General features: G+C 42.8%; 1 protein-coding gene across 4 annotated transcripts in view; it reads left to right on the top strand.

The window, feature by feature from the left end:
• ptprua (protein tyrosine phosphatase receptor type Ua) overlaps positions 1-17,664 on the top strand; it is a 196,891-nt gene that overhangs the window by 159,185 nt on the left and 20,042 nt on the right. For 2 of the 4 annotated variants that reach the window (XM_037093286.1, XM_037093283.1), the window contains exons 18-24: positions 2,214-2,286; positions 3,685-3,761; positions 6,358-6,375; positions 9,455-9,491; positions 13,988-14,085; positions 17,010-17,126; positions 17,317-17,471. In XM_037093286.1, coding sequence (XP_036949181.1) covers positions 2,214-2,286; positions 3,685-3,761; positions 6,358-6,375; positions 9,455-9,491; positions 13,988-14,085; positions 17,010-17,126; positions 17,317-17,471 — 575 coding nt within the window. The remainder of the gene's footprint in view (positions 1-2,213; positions 2,287-3,684; positions 3,762-6,357; positions 6,376-9,454; positions 9,492-13,987; positions 14,086-17,009; positions 17,127-17,316; positions 17,472-17,664) is intronic. The other 2 variants (XM_037093288.1, XM_037093287.1) reach the window with 1 other exon arrangement.

Below are 17,664 nucleotides of genomic sequence, written 5' to 3'. Positions count from 1 at the left end.
CTCATTTTCAAGGGGATCCCAAATGTTTACATTATTCATAACAACTTCATTTTTGCAAGTTCTTCTGCCTCCAAGTGGCTAAAAAACTGCAGCTTTAAAGGTGCAGCAACTGCTCCTGGAGAGAAGCTAGCGCACTGCTGAGTCTCATCCTCAGGTCGTGAAATACTGTCAGCCCGGGTTAAGGACCCACAAGGAACAGTCTGGCAAAGGGCAGGCACTTTCAAAAATACTTGGACCAACCACCGGTCTGTCACAGGTTAACATTAACCAATCAGATCAAAGGCTACCACCAGTGGAACTGGCTGGCAATTCAGACTCTTACCAAAGCCAGCTGAGAGAAGAGAGAAACACATCTAGAAAAGTCTATTGTGCTGTTCTTTACCAGTTCCTGTTTGTTTGAATGATTCTTTAGCGCTGACCTCGTTGGGAGAGGCCCTTGTTGTTTCCAAATGAACAGTCACTTCTCTCGCTGCAAACAGCACCCATACATGCCAGTAGGTCCTCAAAGGATTCTGACTGGTTCGATGCCTGTGTGTTTGGCCACAAGCATGTACTGCAGCTTGAAACCTGCCTGAATAGATCTGCGAGATCAAACGAACACGTTCTGGATCGGGGCTCAGTGAGTGCTCATTTTGATTGCTGGATTCCATACCCCATAATCTCTGTTTATCATGAGAGATTAAAGGGTTACCCAGTACCCTGAGAAATGTACTTCTTGTGTTGGGATATCTTTTAAAAAAGTCAATACAGACACAGGCACTCCCCAGTCTCCCCTACTTTATGTTCTTGGAAAGAAGCAGCACAGCGCTGGGCAGGGCAATGGGTGCGAAGCTGACCTGCATCAGCTGTGAATGGATTTGGCTGACCCGTCTCCCATGAAAGTGTTCATTTTTTTTTTGACAATAGACAATGATGCAAAGCTGCATTCCACAAAATCGGCAAAATCTGAGCTGTCAATATGACTGCCTGTTGCCAAAATAGGTAAACATGCCTTTTTTGTGTTATTTAAATAAAAAAACATTTTAAGTGAAAATGTAGACAGGTTTTTTCCAGAAAAAGTCAGGAGCCAGCAGCACTGTAATGTTTAATCCAACAAAGTTATTGCACATATAACACATGTTTGCAAAAGGTCAAAATGATCATCAGGGCCGTTCGAGTGTTAAACAACTGCGAGCAAGGCCTGACCCCGGTCAATCAAAACTGATAGAGTCTCACAGAAACAGTCCTGACACTTCCTAGGAAAGAAGCGAGGAGATTTCCGAGCATTGACTTTTACTGTTGCTTATTGATTCACTTAGTGTCACAGAAGGATTGTTTGAAAGTTGAACCCAAATTTTCGGGGCAGAGCATTCTGGATCAAGCCGATAAGCTCATAATGAAGAAATAGACAAAATAAATCCCTGTGAAGGTGAACAGGATGACGTCGAAGCTCCCAAAAATACAGGGTGCTGGGCCGAGGCAGGTTTGTTAAGCAGGATTAGATCAAGTATTACCTGTGCAGGATCCACTAGCAGGTGTAATCCCCCCGATCAGCTCGCTCTGCTCAGCCTGTCCGAGGTCTCAGGTTGTCCCAATTTGCTCTGCCCCTTTCTCACTTGGGATTGGTCGGCTGCGACGCCTCGGTATCGAGGATGCGCCTACTGATACACCGCGGCACAGACCGCGACTTACAATTCAACACAATATGACACGACTTGAGCAATACCCATCCGCACTGGTATTTGTTCGTTTTTCTCCTCCTGCGCGTCTTTCACTTACAGTATTGATTTATATAAAACGACTCATCCTGCCGCAGCAGCAGATTTAGTAGATGGGAGTCGTAAACAGCTGTCACAAATTTAGCTGTTTAACACTGAGGTATTATAGAGCCGCGGTTTCTTCTAGCAGCAAGCCTCACACTGTGTCTGGAATGAAAATGACTGCAGCGGGGCCGCCGCCTCCTCCTCCTCCAAGGCCGCAGCCATCTCTCAGTGCAGCGTGTCGTCTCCGAGCCGCAGCCTCTCCCCGCTAAGTTGTGGCAGATGTCTGTTGATGACTTGGCAAGATTGCTATAACGGCGAAGTTGCTCAGACAACCTTAGGGTAACGCTTTTGCATCAGCAAAGTCGTTTCTGCTGCGGGTTTCGTGACGCATCAAAGACAAATCACCACCACATTTTCTTTTTTTTTTTTTTTTTCTCATCCTAACTTATGATGTCTGACTTTATGTTGCAGAGTTTTTTCGATGGCTGGGACGTCACGAAAAAGAAGGACAAGACCAAGGGAAGGCACGACAGCCTGCTCAGCCGTAAGTACTCTGGGTTTGCAAGGAATACAACAGTGATGCTATCACTGCTCGGCTCTGTTTCACCAGGTAACAGCGCACCTTAACTTTAATGGCTTTTCATACATACACTGTAAAGCACATTACCATTTAACAACACTACTGCTGTGTCTTATGGGTCTGCCAAAGACAATAATTATTTTCACTCCCAGTTGTATGGTTGTTAATTCTAAAAAAAAAAAAAAAACAACCTCTTGTTATGATGTAATTAAGGTTTGATTAATTGGAATTGATTATTTAACAGTGGATCTGAAAGTTTTTTTTTTAAAACAGCCTTTCAGTGCATCAGTCTGAAAACACCAACTTGGTTTAATAGTACGTGCTGGGTAAACAGCCCACTGAAGGTGGTAAAGCTGAAAATAAAATAAAATGACAATGAGCTGAGGATTTAGCACAGCCGATGTCATCAACTTGTATTCGTGCTCTTTTCCTCAGACAATGTCGTGATTATGAGAATGATTTCATCCCCGACATGTCGGGCTTATGGGCCGCAATTAAATCACAAACAGAAAAATATTGATACCGAAAACAACACTGTGCTGAGTAACTGGATGTGTGTGTGGCCACATCGTCACAGTCTTTGTTTCAGCGTTCTTTCAGGGTCATTGTGAAAAAGCCAGAGGAATAAAACGCAGACGCAAAAAACCTGCAGTTAGCTCTTTAGGTGGGATAGCAGCTGTCCATGAGACAGGTGTCATTACAGGTTTTTCCCAGACTGATTCTTAAATGTGCCTTCCGTATTATTAGCGAGCTCTTTCAGTAGCGATGGCAGTCATGTGTATTGGTAAACATCGTACTCACTGGAGTATTCGCTGAGAACATGGAGTCATTGCCTCAAAGACGTGCGCTGGAGCATAAAACACAAGCTGTCAGGCGATCAGACAGGTTTTAAAGGAGCAGAGTTTATCCAGTTTATATAAACCGCCTTATTTTGGAGGTGAAACCTAAAGTGAGCTCACCCAGAATGTTGGTAATTAAGGTTGTAACAGTCCAATAACACAGGTACGGAGGTGGTATCAGCGATAATACGTTTGACTCTGTGTGATTCGTTATACGATCTAAAATTACACTTCTTTTTTGATGAAATAAATCAGACCTGAAACAATTAGTTGGTAGACAAAGTAATAAATCAGGGGGGCACTTGGTGGTCAAGCTGTTTAGACCCATATCATATAACCGCTATGTCACTGGCTCTGGTCAGCGACTTTTGCAATACGTCATTATCCCTTTCTCTCACTCCTCACCGTCATTTTAGGCAGACACCCTGAGATATACTAATCAACAAAAGCCAATATTGTGACCGATACAATAAACGAGTCTTGTAATTATGCAGTATATTATTATTTTTTTTGTGCATTTCAGATGACCGCCATCGAGTCAAGCTCCACTCTCTGCTCGCAGACCCCAGCTCCGATTATGTCAATGCCAACTACATCGATGTAAGTCACCTTCAGTCTTGCGCCGCCTCCTCATTCGCATCCTGCTCCTTCATGTCTGTCTTGTCAGTGCTTGATCTCCACATACTGTCTGAGGTTGTGTGAGCTCTCTGTTACTTAGACAGAACCGTCATTTAGTAACTGCACCCACGACACAGCGTTAAATCTACACCCGCTGGTACACACAGGCTTTGAGGCGAGATTCTATCGCAGCGACTCCAGAGATCCTACAAGAGCCCATAAGCTTGGAGCGCAGGGCCTCATGACTCACCCAAATGCTTTTGTAAGGCGACATCGTGCCGCAATTGGACCCAACATAAAGCGGCTGATCCTTTCATCTACTTTTAGATATTTTGATCTCACCTGCAGTTCAGCTCGAGTGAGTATCTCAGGGACGCTCTCTAGTCCCTGCAGCACTATACACTGCCAGGTCTGGTCCGGCTTTACCTGAAGTCCAGGGCCAGGATCAGAGTTCTGCTGCTCGCTACAGAATTAAGCATGACTGTGTAAAGCTCTGATTAGTCTTGCCTCAGGTTTTGGTCCTACCTACGAGAGAACTCATCGCGGGGTTCACTTTGAGTCGTGATGGTTTCTGAATTGCTTCCACTATTGTTTACCGAACAAAAGGGAATGCAAAGTGGATCAGTAGTGGACGCCTGACTCAACGTATGTGGGCAGCGCTTGTTTAAAGCGGAACATCAGAGCTCGCGGTGCCGCGCATGGCCACTTTATCCCCTTTAGTGGCCCATGAGGGCTGCATTAGGACAAACGCTCCAAGGGCCTTTGTATCATTAACTGGCCGTCTACATCACCGCCTGCATGTCATGCCAAGACCCCTGGCTCGCAACACTGAAGCAAAAATGATTCCAAGACGCCAAGGTTGGAATAAATGGAACATTACTTTTTTTTTGTTTTTTTTCTTTAATGGTTGAACCGAAAAGTTCCGCCATGCAGGGTTGCATAATTTTTCCACGCTATGAAGCAAGACATGACATCTTTGTGTCAAATCCTTAGATACTCTGTCTGTTGCTGACAGATTCAACACAGAAGCGACAACATCTTCGCTCAGTTTCTTGAAAGATTCTGCATTCACAGTTATTTACACCCACTGTCAGGGAGTCTGTTCTTGCTCTGGCACTGGGTGCCTGTCACACTTGTGTTGGAAGCAGCAGTAATTCGTTTGGAATTAGATAAAATGGGAATGAGCATGGGAAACAACGGTTGCCATGGCTGAGCAGACAAACTGAGAAGCTTAATTTCATTGACTCACCAACAAATTCTGCTTTGGCTTGTGTCTTTGTTTATTGTTTTTGTGTGTCTTCTGGGGAAGGCAGAACACCGCAGTTTATTGCCCATGTCACCCCAGAAGAAGAATTCCGTTTTTCGACAACTTTGTTCATTCAACTTTTCAGCTACTTAATTCAGTAGTTCCATTTTCCCCCCATCGCAAATAACAACACTGTACTCACCAGGTTAATTTCTGAGATCTCTGAATGCTGCTGCACTGTTAAAGACATTAGAACTGGAGAGAAACACAGACAAACGAGCTGTTACAGAAAACATTTTTCAAATAGCTAAACCTGCAGCTCGTGTACAGCAGGGGGTTAGATGAGTCACAGGCACAGCAAGAGCTTCCTTTTCTGGGGTTTTATTCCTTCAGATTTTGGACCCGGCACAGCGATGTGAAACTTTCACTGAGTTTTTTTTTGCAATGTGGGTAAGTTCAGATCACACAACAGTGAGTCAGCTACGATAATTAAGCAACCTTCAGTTGCTAGTTAAGTGCTGATGATCAAGATGTCAATGTGGAAGCCAGTAAAAGTCATTTCCCGTATAAAGGTAGTGTAATTTAACAACATAACTCATTTGCACACCTCGTGTAAAATACAGTCACAGTTTGGTTAGATTTAGGCACAAAAACTACTAGGTGTGGGTGAGAAAAACAGTGTTGTCTTAAAATAATTATGTTACTTCAATTACTGACATACTTATGTTACATGAAGATGGGTCGTAGTCAGTTGCTTTCATTTTCGACCCAAGTGGTCATTCTTTCAGATGGGGACAGGTCCAGAGAAAGCAAAGGTGACCATTAAAAAGTTTTACCCAAGACTGTCAAACATCCGTTACAGTTTGTGGACGTACTTCCTTCATCAGTCTTGATCTTCTGTACACACATAATTTTGCATGCACAGGACGTTCATTGTCAATGTTCCGGGCGTGCTCACTTTTGGTTTTTACATCCAGACAAAGGGGATTAGTTTGCCCGTATAAGCTGTCGACAGTCTTGTTTACAGCCTGTCTCGTAATTAGACGTCTGACTTTTTAGCAATGTAGATGTTTTCCCAGAGCTCAGGGTTCAACATACTGAGTGCAGTGTTATCAGATTGTATCATTTGCATAGAGATATGGGAATTTAAGCCTTTTGAACATCATTCTCTCCACAGGTCCTCGAGGCAAGCTGTTCTCTAACCATTTCATGACCCTCTTTTCCTGCTCTTTAATCACATTAACTAGCTCTTGTTTCCTCCCCTACTTTTCCTTCTTTCTGTCTCTCTGTGTTCCGCCCACCCCCCGTTTTCAACCTTTTGGCATCTCTTAGATTCGGATAAACAGGGAAGTAAGTACCTTGCTTCTCTTCTCTTTCCATCTTCCTCTCCCCTTTCTCGCGCTGCCTCCTCTCGCTGTCCCTGCCAGCCCTCCATGGCTTCCCTCCAACAGCAGACCCTCCTTCCCCTTTCCGCTCTGAGCTGCTGAGCCTGTCTGCCTTCAGCCATCACTTTTCCCCCGTCTTTTTTTTTTTCTTTCTTTTTCTTCTTTTTTTTTTCTTCTCAAAACTGAGTGTAGCCGGCTCTCTGTCCTCTTTCATCTTTAGTCAGATGCTCACCTGGAGTTCTTGTTTAACATCGGGCCGTCTTACAAACGGCCTGGAAGTATGCCACAGAGGAGAGTACGCCAGGTCAGGTCGAGCAACTGAGATCTAAGACAGAGTTGACTGACACCATGATACAGCCAGCAATGGATACAAATTCATGTGTTCAAAGACAGCGAACTGGGGGGGAAACAACATATACGACACAAAGTGCATACCATTATTATAAATGCCTGTGTACATGGGTTTGACCTGAATATCAGACACCTCAGGGCCCATCTTCATCAAGCATCTCAGAGATAACCACGAAGCGACAGCAAAGTGCATCGTCCTGTCCTCGCAAGATGATTGCTGGACGTTTGTTAACTAATCGCAGGGACACTTGGTGAGGTAACGTGGTTAGGTAGCTGAGCATTAATATGATAGCTGGCTGGAAAAGTTAGCGATAAAAAGTTCAAAAGAGCAATTCAGAAAGATTTTCGATGCGTGAGCTAGCAGGCTTAGCCTTTAACAGAGTTCATTTTGGACCATTATCTCTCATCTGACAAATGACCGCAAACTGACGCCTTTTTGTGGAGCAGTTCAAACTCCAGCGGAGCAGGGTTTTTATGAAACGACGTGGTGTGACACAGCTAGCACGGCCGCGGCTCTTTGTTCCCTCAAAGGTCGGCACTGTTAGGAGTTTGCAACCGACAGCACAAAGTTCGGTTTCAAAATTCATGAAAGCTCTGCATGGACTTCCTCTTCAAGTGAATCCAACAGTTTTTGTGGGGGGAGTTTTATGCAAATTAAGTGATTCTGGTCAGAGACTTTGCTTTCAACAATGCTTGTGAAAATGGGTACTAACTATAACAGTAGGAAAGTAAGTTGAACTGAAAGTGAATCATACTCATCTGCCATGTGATTCAGTAAATCATTTTCTCAATCTTGGACACTTGACTTAGTAAGTACAAATCTTAGATAGTCTGAAATAACAAAGACATTCCCAAAGTCTAGTGAATAAATATGTTTTGTTTTGTTTTTTGTTTTTTCTTTTTTTTTTTTTGCTTGGTATGTTTAGTAATTACTCTACGCACACAAATAACTAATAACTTATAATAATATGGAATCGTTGATATGGAATGAATTCTTCCAAATTTGTTGGCTACAGAGAAATGCACCAACACCAACCAATTAATTTGAACAAATACAATGAAGGGTTCCTTTTTTTTAACACACAACAATCATTTAGGTGATTAAAATTGTAACACTGAGATTTTTAAGTCTTGACTCGCTTTACACCCATGAGTCCAGCTTATCTCTCTCTCGCTTTAATTTCGTGCAGCCGATTTTCAAATGCAGGCTGTAGCTCATTTGAATTTGTTGATTCACACAGTTTGTCTCGTAATACAACCCCAGAACAAAACAAACGCCAGGTGCTGCAAAACCCTAGTGTCGTTTATTTTCAATTGAGGAATCGTCAGAACTCCCTTTAAAGTCCTCCAGTTCTCTCAGAGAGCAGATTTATATCAACATTCGAAGTTTCAGCGCAGTTCCTACAAGTGATTCAGAGACGCATGATAAATTTGTGCGCTTCTACATGCGTGCGCCACGATTTTCTCCAACTCTCACAGGTTGCAGTTAGAGTGAGCCGAAATTGTCAAAGCAAAACAAATTGATTGTTTTTCTCTCCCGTTTGATAGAATTGAGAAGCTTTCCACGTCTCAAGTGACTCTGCATGTTTTATTTAGTTTTTGTTTTTTTTTTTTTTCTTTCCGATCCATTGTGAATTCACATTGCTTGATGTTTTTATGCTTGCCTGCTGTTGGAAAAATGTGGTTGCCAAGGTGACAGACAGGAAACTGGTCGGCCCAGGGAAACTCAGCGAACGGAGGCTCATGGGAATGAGGGTCCCTGCACTCTTTCATAGCAACGGCCATCCATATCAACTTCCCTTTGTGGCATGACAGTTATGGAATGTAATTTGTGTGCCTGCCTGCTGCATACATGTATATCAGTGTGTGTGGATTGGCGGGGGGGTGATGTTTGTGCAGTATTTGTATAAATGTTTACTGTATATAGCAGTTGGATTCACTTTACCCGTGAGCGATGAGGGGCCTCACTAATCTTAATTCTCGGGATCCATCACGCTCGGCTGCTTTGCATTCAGCACGCGGGGTTGGCCCGGTGGAGGGCCAGGACGCTCCTAATAGCCTTCCAGACCGTGCACACTGTATCATAACGGCACTAATGCCAAGCTGAGCAGAAAGGAGGCAGCCAGATCAGTCAGTGTCACTCAGGTAGAATTACTCCCAGAGCTGAAGATCCTTCACTTGTCAATCTAGCTTTGATCAGCCGCCTTGGCTGCATGCAGAGCACCACACAGCGAGCCGCCTTTGAAATGCAGCTCCCCAACTCTGTATGTAATGACCTGGCGCAGAGACAGACAGAGAAAGAAACTTGAATTAATGCCATTTCGCCTTTATCGTTCAAGCGCGATCCGGCAGCCACACTCAGAGCCCAAACATTACGAAGACTTCGGCCGGTCAAACAGGCGAGTGTATTTTAAGGTGAGCTTCATCACCCGTTAGCATTGCGCAGATGAGTTCTCACAGCCACTGAAATATCTTCAGTCGAAAGCAGAGGCAAAATTTAGCAGAGCGCTGACATCAAACCCAGCTCTGAGATGAATAAGAGATGACTCCATGCTGAAAATGGAGAAAGAGAATGGATGGGAGGGGTGAACGGAGAGTTAGAGGTCCCAGAGTCTCACTTCATCATGCACTCTTATAATTATGAACCCTCTCCCGTCTCTGTTTCTGTCTCCTCTCCTCTATCCGTCTCACAGGGTTACCAGCGATCAAACCACTTCATCGCCACTCAAGGTGAGTGTGAGATACCCAGCAACAGCGTTTGACTGCTAATGTCTGCCTCGGCGTCGTGCGTTCTGTACGCGGCAGACAGTATGAAAATGACTTGACTGAATTATTGATGTGTAAACAACGAGGCGCCCGTGTTGCCTCATGCTCACATCTGGATTTCCACCATAAAGCGTCACTTTCCTCCGCCTGTGAGAAACACTCCCATAACAATCAACTGTAACTGTCAGTCAGTCTGCACTGTAACACTACTGACTGTCGCTCGCTGTGAAGTTCTGCCTTTGTGTCGCTCCTCCCCGCCATCTGCATGTGTGGTGCCCCATCTCTCTGATGTCGGTTTGATACACTATATAGGCTGCTTTCCCCAAGTGGCAAGGCACACACACACACACGCACATACACACACACACTCAGAGAGAGAGAGAAAGAGAAAGGGAGAGAAAGAGAGAGAAAGAGAGAGAAAGAGACTGAGCGAACGAGTGAGCAAGACATTCTCTTTATTCTCTGCCGGCTCTGATCCTATTTATTCAGTGAATATGTTTTTCACTTCGTAATCCCCCTCTGATTTCCTTCCATCTTTCACTTTCGTCTCAGTTCTACCGCTTCACAAAAGTAACCCCCGAAAATTTCTCTCTCTCATTTCGCTCTCAAAGTCTTTTGACGTGCAAGGGTGCAGGCAGAGGTGGTGAGAGTGCCACAGTGCGCCTGCTATTCAAGGAGAAGTACTGGGTGGATCAAACATAATGTTCAAGTTTCTCTGATTTATATCATCGAATGCTGCTAGTTACCTTACTAAGAACAAACACAAACTTTTTTTTACTAGTTTTTCTGCTTTAAATGCCTAGAAATTTCTACTAAAACTGTTGATATTAAAAAAAAAATGTATTCGGTTATAAAATAGAATGCATACATTATTATAACTTGTCAAGAAAGATTAGCAATTTCAGATTGATTTTCTCTGGTGATACATACATTACATGTAAAACTGTACGCTAGGGTTATGTAGGAAAACTGCATGAAACCTATGACGGTACCACTTCCATAGTTTCCCTGGTTTGTCAAAGTTCATTAAAATAGTGGATACTGCAGTAATGTAAGTGATGTGAGATGATCAATTTCTCTAACATAATATCAGGCTAGGAGAGATGGCCTGAAATTATGTTAGAAATATTGAAATAAGACCTACGTTGTAAGAAAATAGTGCAGACACATGTACACTGTCTAATAGTATACACACACACACACACACACACACACACACACACACACACACACACACACACAGGACATACACTGCACCATTAAAGCTGTCGCTGGCCCCTCGTGCTCTGCATGCACTGATCAATGCTCTGCTCTGCAGGTGTTGGTCTGCTGTGGCAGGCTGAGGTTGATTTTCTGTATCTACGATGAGTCTTAAGGCAGCTGTGCGTGTGCAGCAGGCAGCAGGTGCTCCGGGCTAACTCTCTATTATGTCCAGAGATGAGGGAGAGGGAGGAGGCGGCTGAGGGGGAGGCGAACGAGGAGGAGAAATGCCAAGGCGCGCTCTGAAAGCCTGAGTCCAAAGCGGCGGCGTGTGGTGCTGTGCATACAGATTCACCCTGCCCAGCCACTAGTATCACACATCATCTGTCTCTCCACTGACTGGCACGTACCCCTGGCGATGCATTAGTGGGCTTCTCCTGCTGCCGCTGAAAAATTAACATCTCATATCACTAATACACGTGGAAGCCGGCGCCGTGGCTGCTAACAGGGGAGGGAGCTGTGAATAACCCCGTGAAGAGGAGGGAAAACAGTGGTTTAAGTAGCTGCCTACGTGCTTGTATTAAAGCGTTCGCAGGCTGGTGTCCTCTCACCCCGGGTGAACTACAGTAAAGACCAGTATCTTGCTGTTACAAAACGCAATGCTGTTGTCGGGCTCTGCACATGCCCTGTTTATTTAACAAGCAAGCAACGCCGTTGTTCCTCTTCCTCCAATTGTGTTTTTCACAGCCTTCAGAGGTCTTTGCTCGTTTACCCTGGGGCATGTAGTCAAATGTATATCTTTTGATACCTCTTGTTCAGACAAACTGCAGAGGAAAGAACAGCGAAAAACATGCACCACTGTATGCCTCACATTATTTGTTTATCTGCAGAGACAAAAAAGAGAAAAAGAAAAACTCTCTATGGGCCTATGTGCTGTGTTTTTATTTCTTATTTGACTTAATTCAAAAGTTTTCTATGCCAGTTTGACATTCTGAAACATTTGTCCATGCTTCTGTCAGGCTAGCTTACAGTAGTGACCCTCTTCCTGTAAAAGCCAATTGACAGAGTTCAGCCCTTCTCAATTATATCTGAAAGATACATAATGTAAAACATCTAAAAACAACTTTGTTGTGTGTATGTATATATATATATATATATATATATATATATATATATATATATGTATATATATATATATATATATATATATATATATATATATATATACACACACACACACACACACACAATGTATTTCAGTTGGTCTCCTGTCTGTTTGACTTCTAGATTCAGCAAGTGAGGAAGGAAGTTGGCAAACTAAACTTAGATTGAATAAAACTTTAACACATTAGCTCGTCCATGAACATTTCTGCCTGAGGAGCATAGATTGATTTTTATCAGCAATAGCAGTTGTTTAATTGCGTGTTCACCACAAGCAAGGTGTTACTTGCACAAATGTTTATTCACCCCAGACAGCCAGCCTACTTTATTGTACACAATGGCTGTAAGTAAACCCTCTCACTGAGCTCAGCATTCACCAGAGTCTTCCATTTTCTCTCTCTTTTCTTCCCCCTCCTTTCTGTTATGTTACATTTATGAAGTAAAACACATAAACACCCAACAAAGGAGGTCAGCTATGCAGATCCCTGCTGCAGACTGGTAAATAGATGGGACTGAAAATAAATCCACTTTTTAATTCGAAAGTAAGAAAGTCATCTTTGCGCTCTCCTCACATCTGTAAATGGCACCAGATCATTGCAGAATTCATTGTGACTCCAGGTGTTTATTCCTCCAGAGAGCCTGGCTCTGCCCTAGACTTTCCCCTCATAACAGGTGGAAATTACAGCTGTGTTTAATGAGGACCCCAGGAGGAATAGCTTATACCTTGGTATTGGCTAATGGGGGTCTAAAAGAATTGTTTAACAAAGAAAAATGTAGAAACCAAGATATAATCATGTCACCGATCCTCAAATACATCTGTTACGGCCCCGAAGGAAACAAAAAAAAAAGACTCAAACAAAAAAAGAGGCCAGTAACATATGAAGGATGTCGACTCAGGACAGTCAAGAGAGTCAGAGAGAGAGAGAGAGAGAAAGAGAGAGAAAGAGAGAGAGAGAACACACACACAGGGCACTGACTTGGCCACACGTAACAATATCCCTCGGTAAAGTAAGTGTTAATTCCAGATTTGATTTAAAAGAACAAGGCTTACAGTATTCGAAACAAATGACATGGTAATATTTTACATGCGTCTCAGAGTTTGAAGCAATCAGGAAACATTTGCACACTTCAACACAGATAGCACATTGAAAGAATAATGAAAACAGTACACGACAGATTACAGGAAATATACCATACCACCCACCTTGTGATTTAAAAATACATCCCTTCATGGTCTGGCAGCAGATTTGTAAATATGAATTAAAGTGGGTGTGTGGATGTCTTGTTACATTATGCTACCACCAAAGGTCAGGACTGAACTTCCAAGCTCAAAGTTGAGCTTTTTGCCAAGCTTTCATTCAGTTTTAGAGTTACATTTCAACTTTATTTTATTTTTTTTTCACTCTATAAAGCAGTTTGAATTTTCTCCAGGTATTGTGCTCTTCAAATAAACCTGAATAGAATGAAACTGTGTAATACAGACAGATAAAAACAACTACATTCTAGGGAGTAATACATATCGTACTCGAACAAATGAGAGTCATCTTAAAGAAGTCATCCAGGCCAGTTACAGGAGACAAGATAAAATTCCTATTAGATAAAGTGAGTGGGCAAAAATGATTATATATCTTGTTCACTAAAAGGTGTGTACAGTAGTGTGCTTGGCAGAGGAGTCAGTATGAAGGAGGACCTTGTGATATTATCAATGCCACAGTGTAATGAAATCAATGAAGGTGTCATCTTCTGCAGGGGGGCTGTGATTTGTGTCAGCCGCTGGCATCCAGGAAAGGCAATGCAGGAGCTTGTTTGCACAATGGCTGAGGATTTGTGGGTGTATTGAAATGACATTTCTCTGTAGTATTAGGAGAACACAGAGTGGGCAATAGTTCATGAATGACACGTTGTTACTCTATTCCCTGGCATGGATTACACAGCGCCTCTATATTGATGGTTATTGCTTGCTATTTTCTCTGACTTATGGCTTATCTCTCCGCCCTCCTCTTCCTCCTCTCTTCTCTCTTCCTCCGCCTGCCTCCCCTCCCTTTTTCTTCTCCCACACCTCCATCTATACCTCCGCTGTATATCCCCCTCCTCTGCAGGCCCCAAGCAGGAGATGATCTACGACTTCTGGAGGATGGTTTGGCAGGAGAACTGCTTCAGTATTGTCATGATCACCAAGCTGGTGGAGGTGGGCAGGGTAGGTTTCCCTTCCCTTTGTCCTGTGACCTCTCCAAGCCGCCTGTGAAGATGGATGGAGGAAATGTATTTCTGGAGCTCCCTTTATCATTCACTATATATCAGGATAGCTGCTGCGCCCTGTGTTGTGGGAGGAAATGGCTGCCGCTGTCTGATCATGAGTGATCACCTTTTCCTTTGGTGGCTGTGATCCAAGGTCAAAGCTTTGATGTATATGAGGGCTCACAGAGGAACATTGTGGCCTGTGATCTACTAACGGTTCGCGCCTCTGTTGAATACAGCAGGCTGCTGTTCTAGTATTCAAAATGTGTATGACAAAGGCTTTTAGATGAGTTGGTATGAGTAGTTTTTAGCTTGCAATGAACACACCCAATATAAGATCTGTTTAATGAGGATGCGACCAGAAATGTGTTTACTGTATGCCAAAACAAATTTAAGCATCGAGTTTATTTAACTCATCGCACAAAGACCTACTCGACCTCTGACAACAGTTGTACAATATCTGTTGCTCTGGATGGGGTTGCTACAGATATCTGTGAGTCCATCACAACAGCTGTGAGTAAAGTTTTTTTGCTAGTGTGTTACTAAATCGAGTTGCACCATTAAAACCAGAGGAACATCTAAGCTTGTAAAGGTACTTAGAAATTTGTGAAACATTTGCGAGGAGCACCTGTACCACCGTCAAACCAAAAGCAATCCCATACCTGCCTTTTTTTAGCCCACTTTCCAGTGTGCTCCTGACTGATAATTTCTCCTGTTTATATACCAGTTTTATAGTGATAGAATTCAAATCGGTGTTTCTGTGTGGGATATGTGCTGTGGTACCTGGCAACCCAACCTCGAAGCGGAGGTCCTTCCTTTTTTTTTTTTTCTTTTTGAGGGTGTTCCTGGCAAAGGTGGCTCCTCCACACACACTCGCAATGTTTGCACTAGGTAATTTTTGTGAGGTGAATTAAGGTTGTTTACTTTTTTATCCTCGTTTTGCACATTTAAAAAAAAAAATGCACATATATAATTTCTACTGTGTGCTTTGAATTTAACTTTAAAGAAATTTTGCTTACACATCCTTGTCTTTGTTGGATTCATCTGTTGTGTGGGGTTCTATGGGGGTGGGGTATTTGCAGGTGCCCCAGAATACTTTTTCCCAGCCCAATGTTGGCAGGTATGCAATCCACTATTTAAACAGGAAGTCACTGTGGCAACAAAGGCTGTCGAGTAAATGCCAAAAATAACATTCCTAACTGCCAATATTCTCTATGGTATTTGTGTATGCATGGCGAAATATGTGTTCCGGGATGATTACAACTTTTAGGATTAAAACAAAAGTTATTGTACCAGAACTTTAAAAAGAAATTATTTTCATGAAAGAGGAGCACTGTGCCTGTTCTGCTCAAAATTAGCATCTTGCCATCTGCTTGGATCTGAAAGTTGTTTCCTCTCCCTCACTCCGACTGAATTGGCAATGCTCCGAGGTTTATGTTCAAAGCTCACGCCAAGCCAAGTATATCAGAATCAGAATGTATGTTATTAGTCCCACAAATGGGGAAATTCTAGCATCACAGCATCCAAAGAACAGTAACAAAGGACAGTTTACAATGAACAATAATGATAATAAAAGATATAAAGAATATAATAAAAGGAAAGAAATCGAAATGGACTCATATATACATAATATGTTTATATATTACAAACAGTGTGGCAGTGAATTGTTGTTGATAAATAATAAATATGGGTATGACAATTGCCCAGTGATACAAACCAAATATTATATATTAATAATGTATAAATACAGTACTAAACCACTGGCTGAGTGTGGCCCCTGTTTATGCACCTCACACATACAGTAGCTGCTGATAGCAATAGCATTCAACAAGCCTGATCAGTGACTGACAATAACATACGTAGAATAAGCCTGCTTCATGACTTATTCTTCTGAAATTAACACAACTCATGAGCCCACTGATACTGTAGCTGTGCTGTATTCGGGGCATGTGAACAGAATCGAAATTATAGAACTTATGAACTTCAGTACCTTAAGTATTGTACATACAAGTTTGACTTTGCTTTATTTAGACATGTAGGAAGTATCTCATCATGCTAACCTGGCTGATGAGATCACTTAGTCCACATTATTGGCTGCAGAAATTATAAATTGAGTTATGTATGCTGTGTTATTTTTATATTCCTGTATGTCACAATCAAACACGTGTCAGCCAACATCACAAATGAACAATGACTCAAGGAAAAGTGTTATAAAAAAATATATATATGAGAGTCCTAAAAATGCCCCATATGATTAAGAGTGCCCTTTCATCCTTTCCCATAACGGTGCCACTTCCATCCCCCAAAGGCTACTGTAGTCTTTCCCCGGCTTTGTAGGTGAGAAAAATATAGTGTCAGAAAAAGTCCACAGCCCGGAGGTGGAGGAAATGTTGACACCGTGCAGCCAGCAGCAGGAAAAAATGTCGACACCAAAGAAAAAACCCTGCCACAAAGGAAATATAAAGAAATAAAATAAAACAGAAAGGTGTTCAGTTAAAAAAAACTCTCAGGATTGGAGGACCCTATTGAAAACAACACCATCTCAGACAGTAAGCTCTATTTCCAAAGGGGGGAAATGCTCCTTCAAGTCATCTAAACAAAAAAAGGTGTTATCCAACCTTTGCATCGGCACTTAAATGTCTCACATCTGATGGTGGAGCAACAACCGTGGTAAAGTCCAAATATTTTGCAAAGGTCACAACAGGATTAACGCTTTTTCAATTTGTCTGCTTGTTGAAATCTCAGTGCATGATGGCGTTGATGTTTGTTGTCTGGTGTTGAGATGTATCATCCGTATGTGTGTGTGTGTGTGTGTGTGTGTGTGTGTGTGCGTGTGTGTGTGTGGGAACCTCTCTGAACTTAAGCTGTTTGTTGTTTGTCCAGATGAAGTGCTGCAAGTACTGGCCTGATGACACTGAGCTCTACGGCGACATCAAGATAACGCTGCTGAAGACGGAAACGCTGGCCGAGTACACCGTGCGCACCTTTGCCATGGAGAGGGTGAGTCATGCTCTCACAATTTATTTATATATTTTTTTCAATCTCAGCTCTCTTATATCGCTTCTGTATCACGCATACCCACTGGTACGTGTCTCTTCTCGCTTCAGATTTGTTTAATTAGATTCTATTTGCGGGGTGCTCTTATAGAATATAAGCAACTCATTTAAATGTGTCCCACTGTTTCTTCCAGAGAGGTTACCCTGCTAAACATGAGGTGTGCCAATTCCATTTCACCTCCTGGCCTGAGCACGGTGTGCCATACCACGCCACCGGCCTGCTGGCTTTCCTGCGCAGGGTCAAGGCCTCGACACCACCTGACGCTGGGCCTGTGGTGGTGCACTGCAGGTAGCTCGCCGCTTTCTATCCCGATAATGACCATAACACCTCACGGATGCAAGTGCTTGAAATAATTCTGGCCTTATACTTTTTAATAGCCATATTCCTTTGATGGTAACACTTCATTTGCCCTGTTTATTTCTACTTCAGCTTGTGTTCTTCTTACAGTTCCCAAAATATATTTCAGTGCCTTGGTGCTGTA

The sequence above is a fragment of the Acanthopagrus latus genome, chromosome 3, assembly GCF_904848185.1.
Source record: "Acanthopagrus latus isolate v.2019 chromosome 3, fAcaLat1.1, whole genome shotgun sequence".
Classification (NCBI taxonomy): Eukaryota; Metazoa; Chordata; class Actinopteri; order Spariformes; family Sparidae; genus Acanthopagrus; species Acanthopagrus latus.
This window is presented reverse-complemented; position numbering and strand designations above follow the sequence as displayed.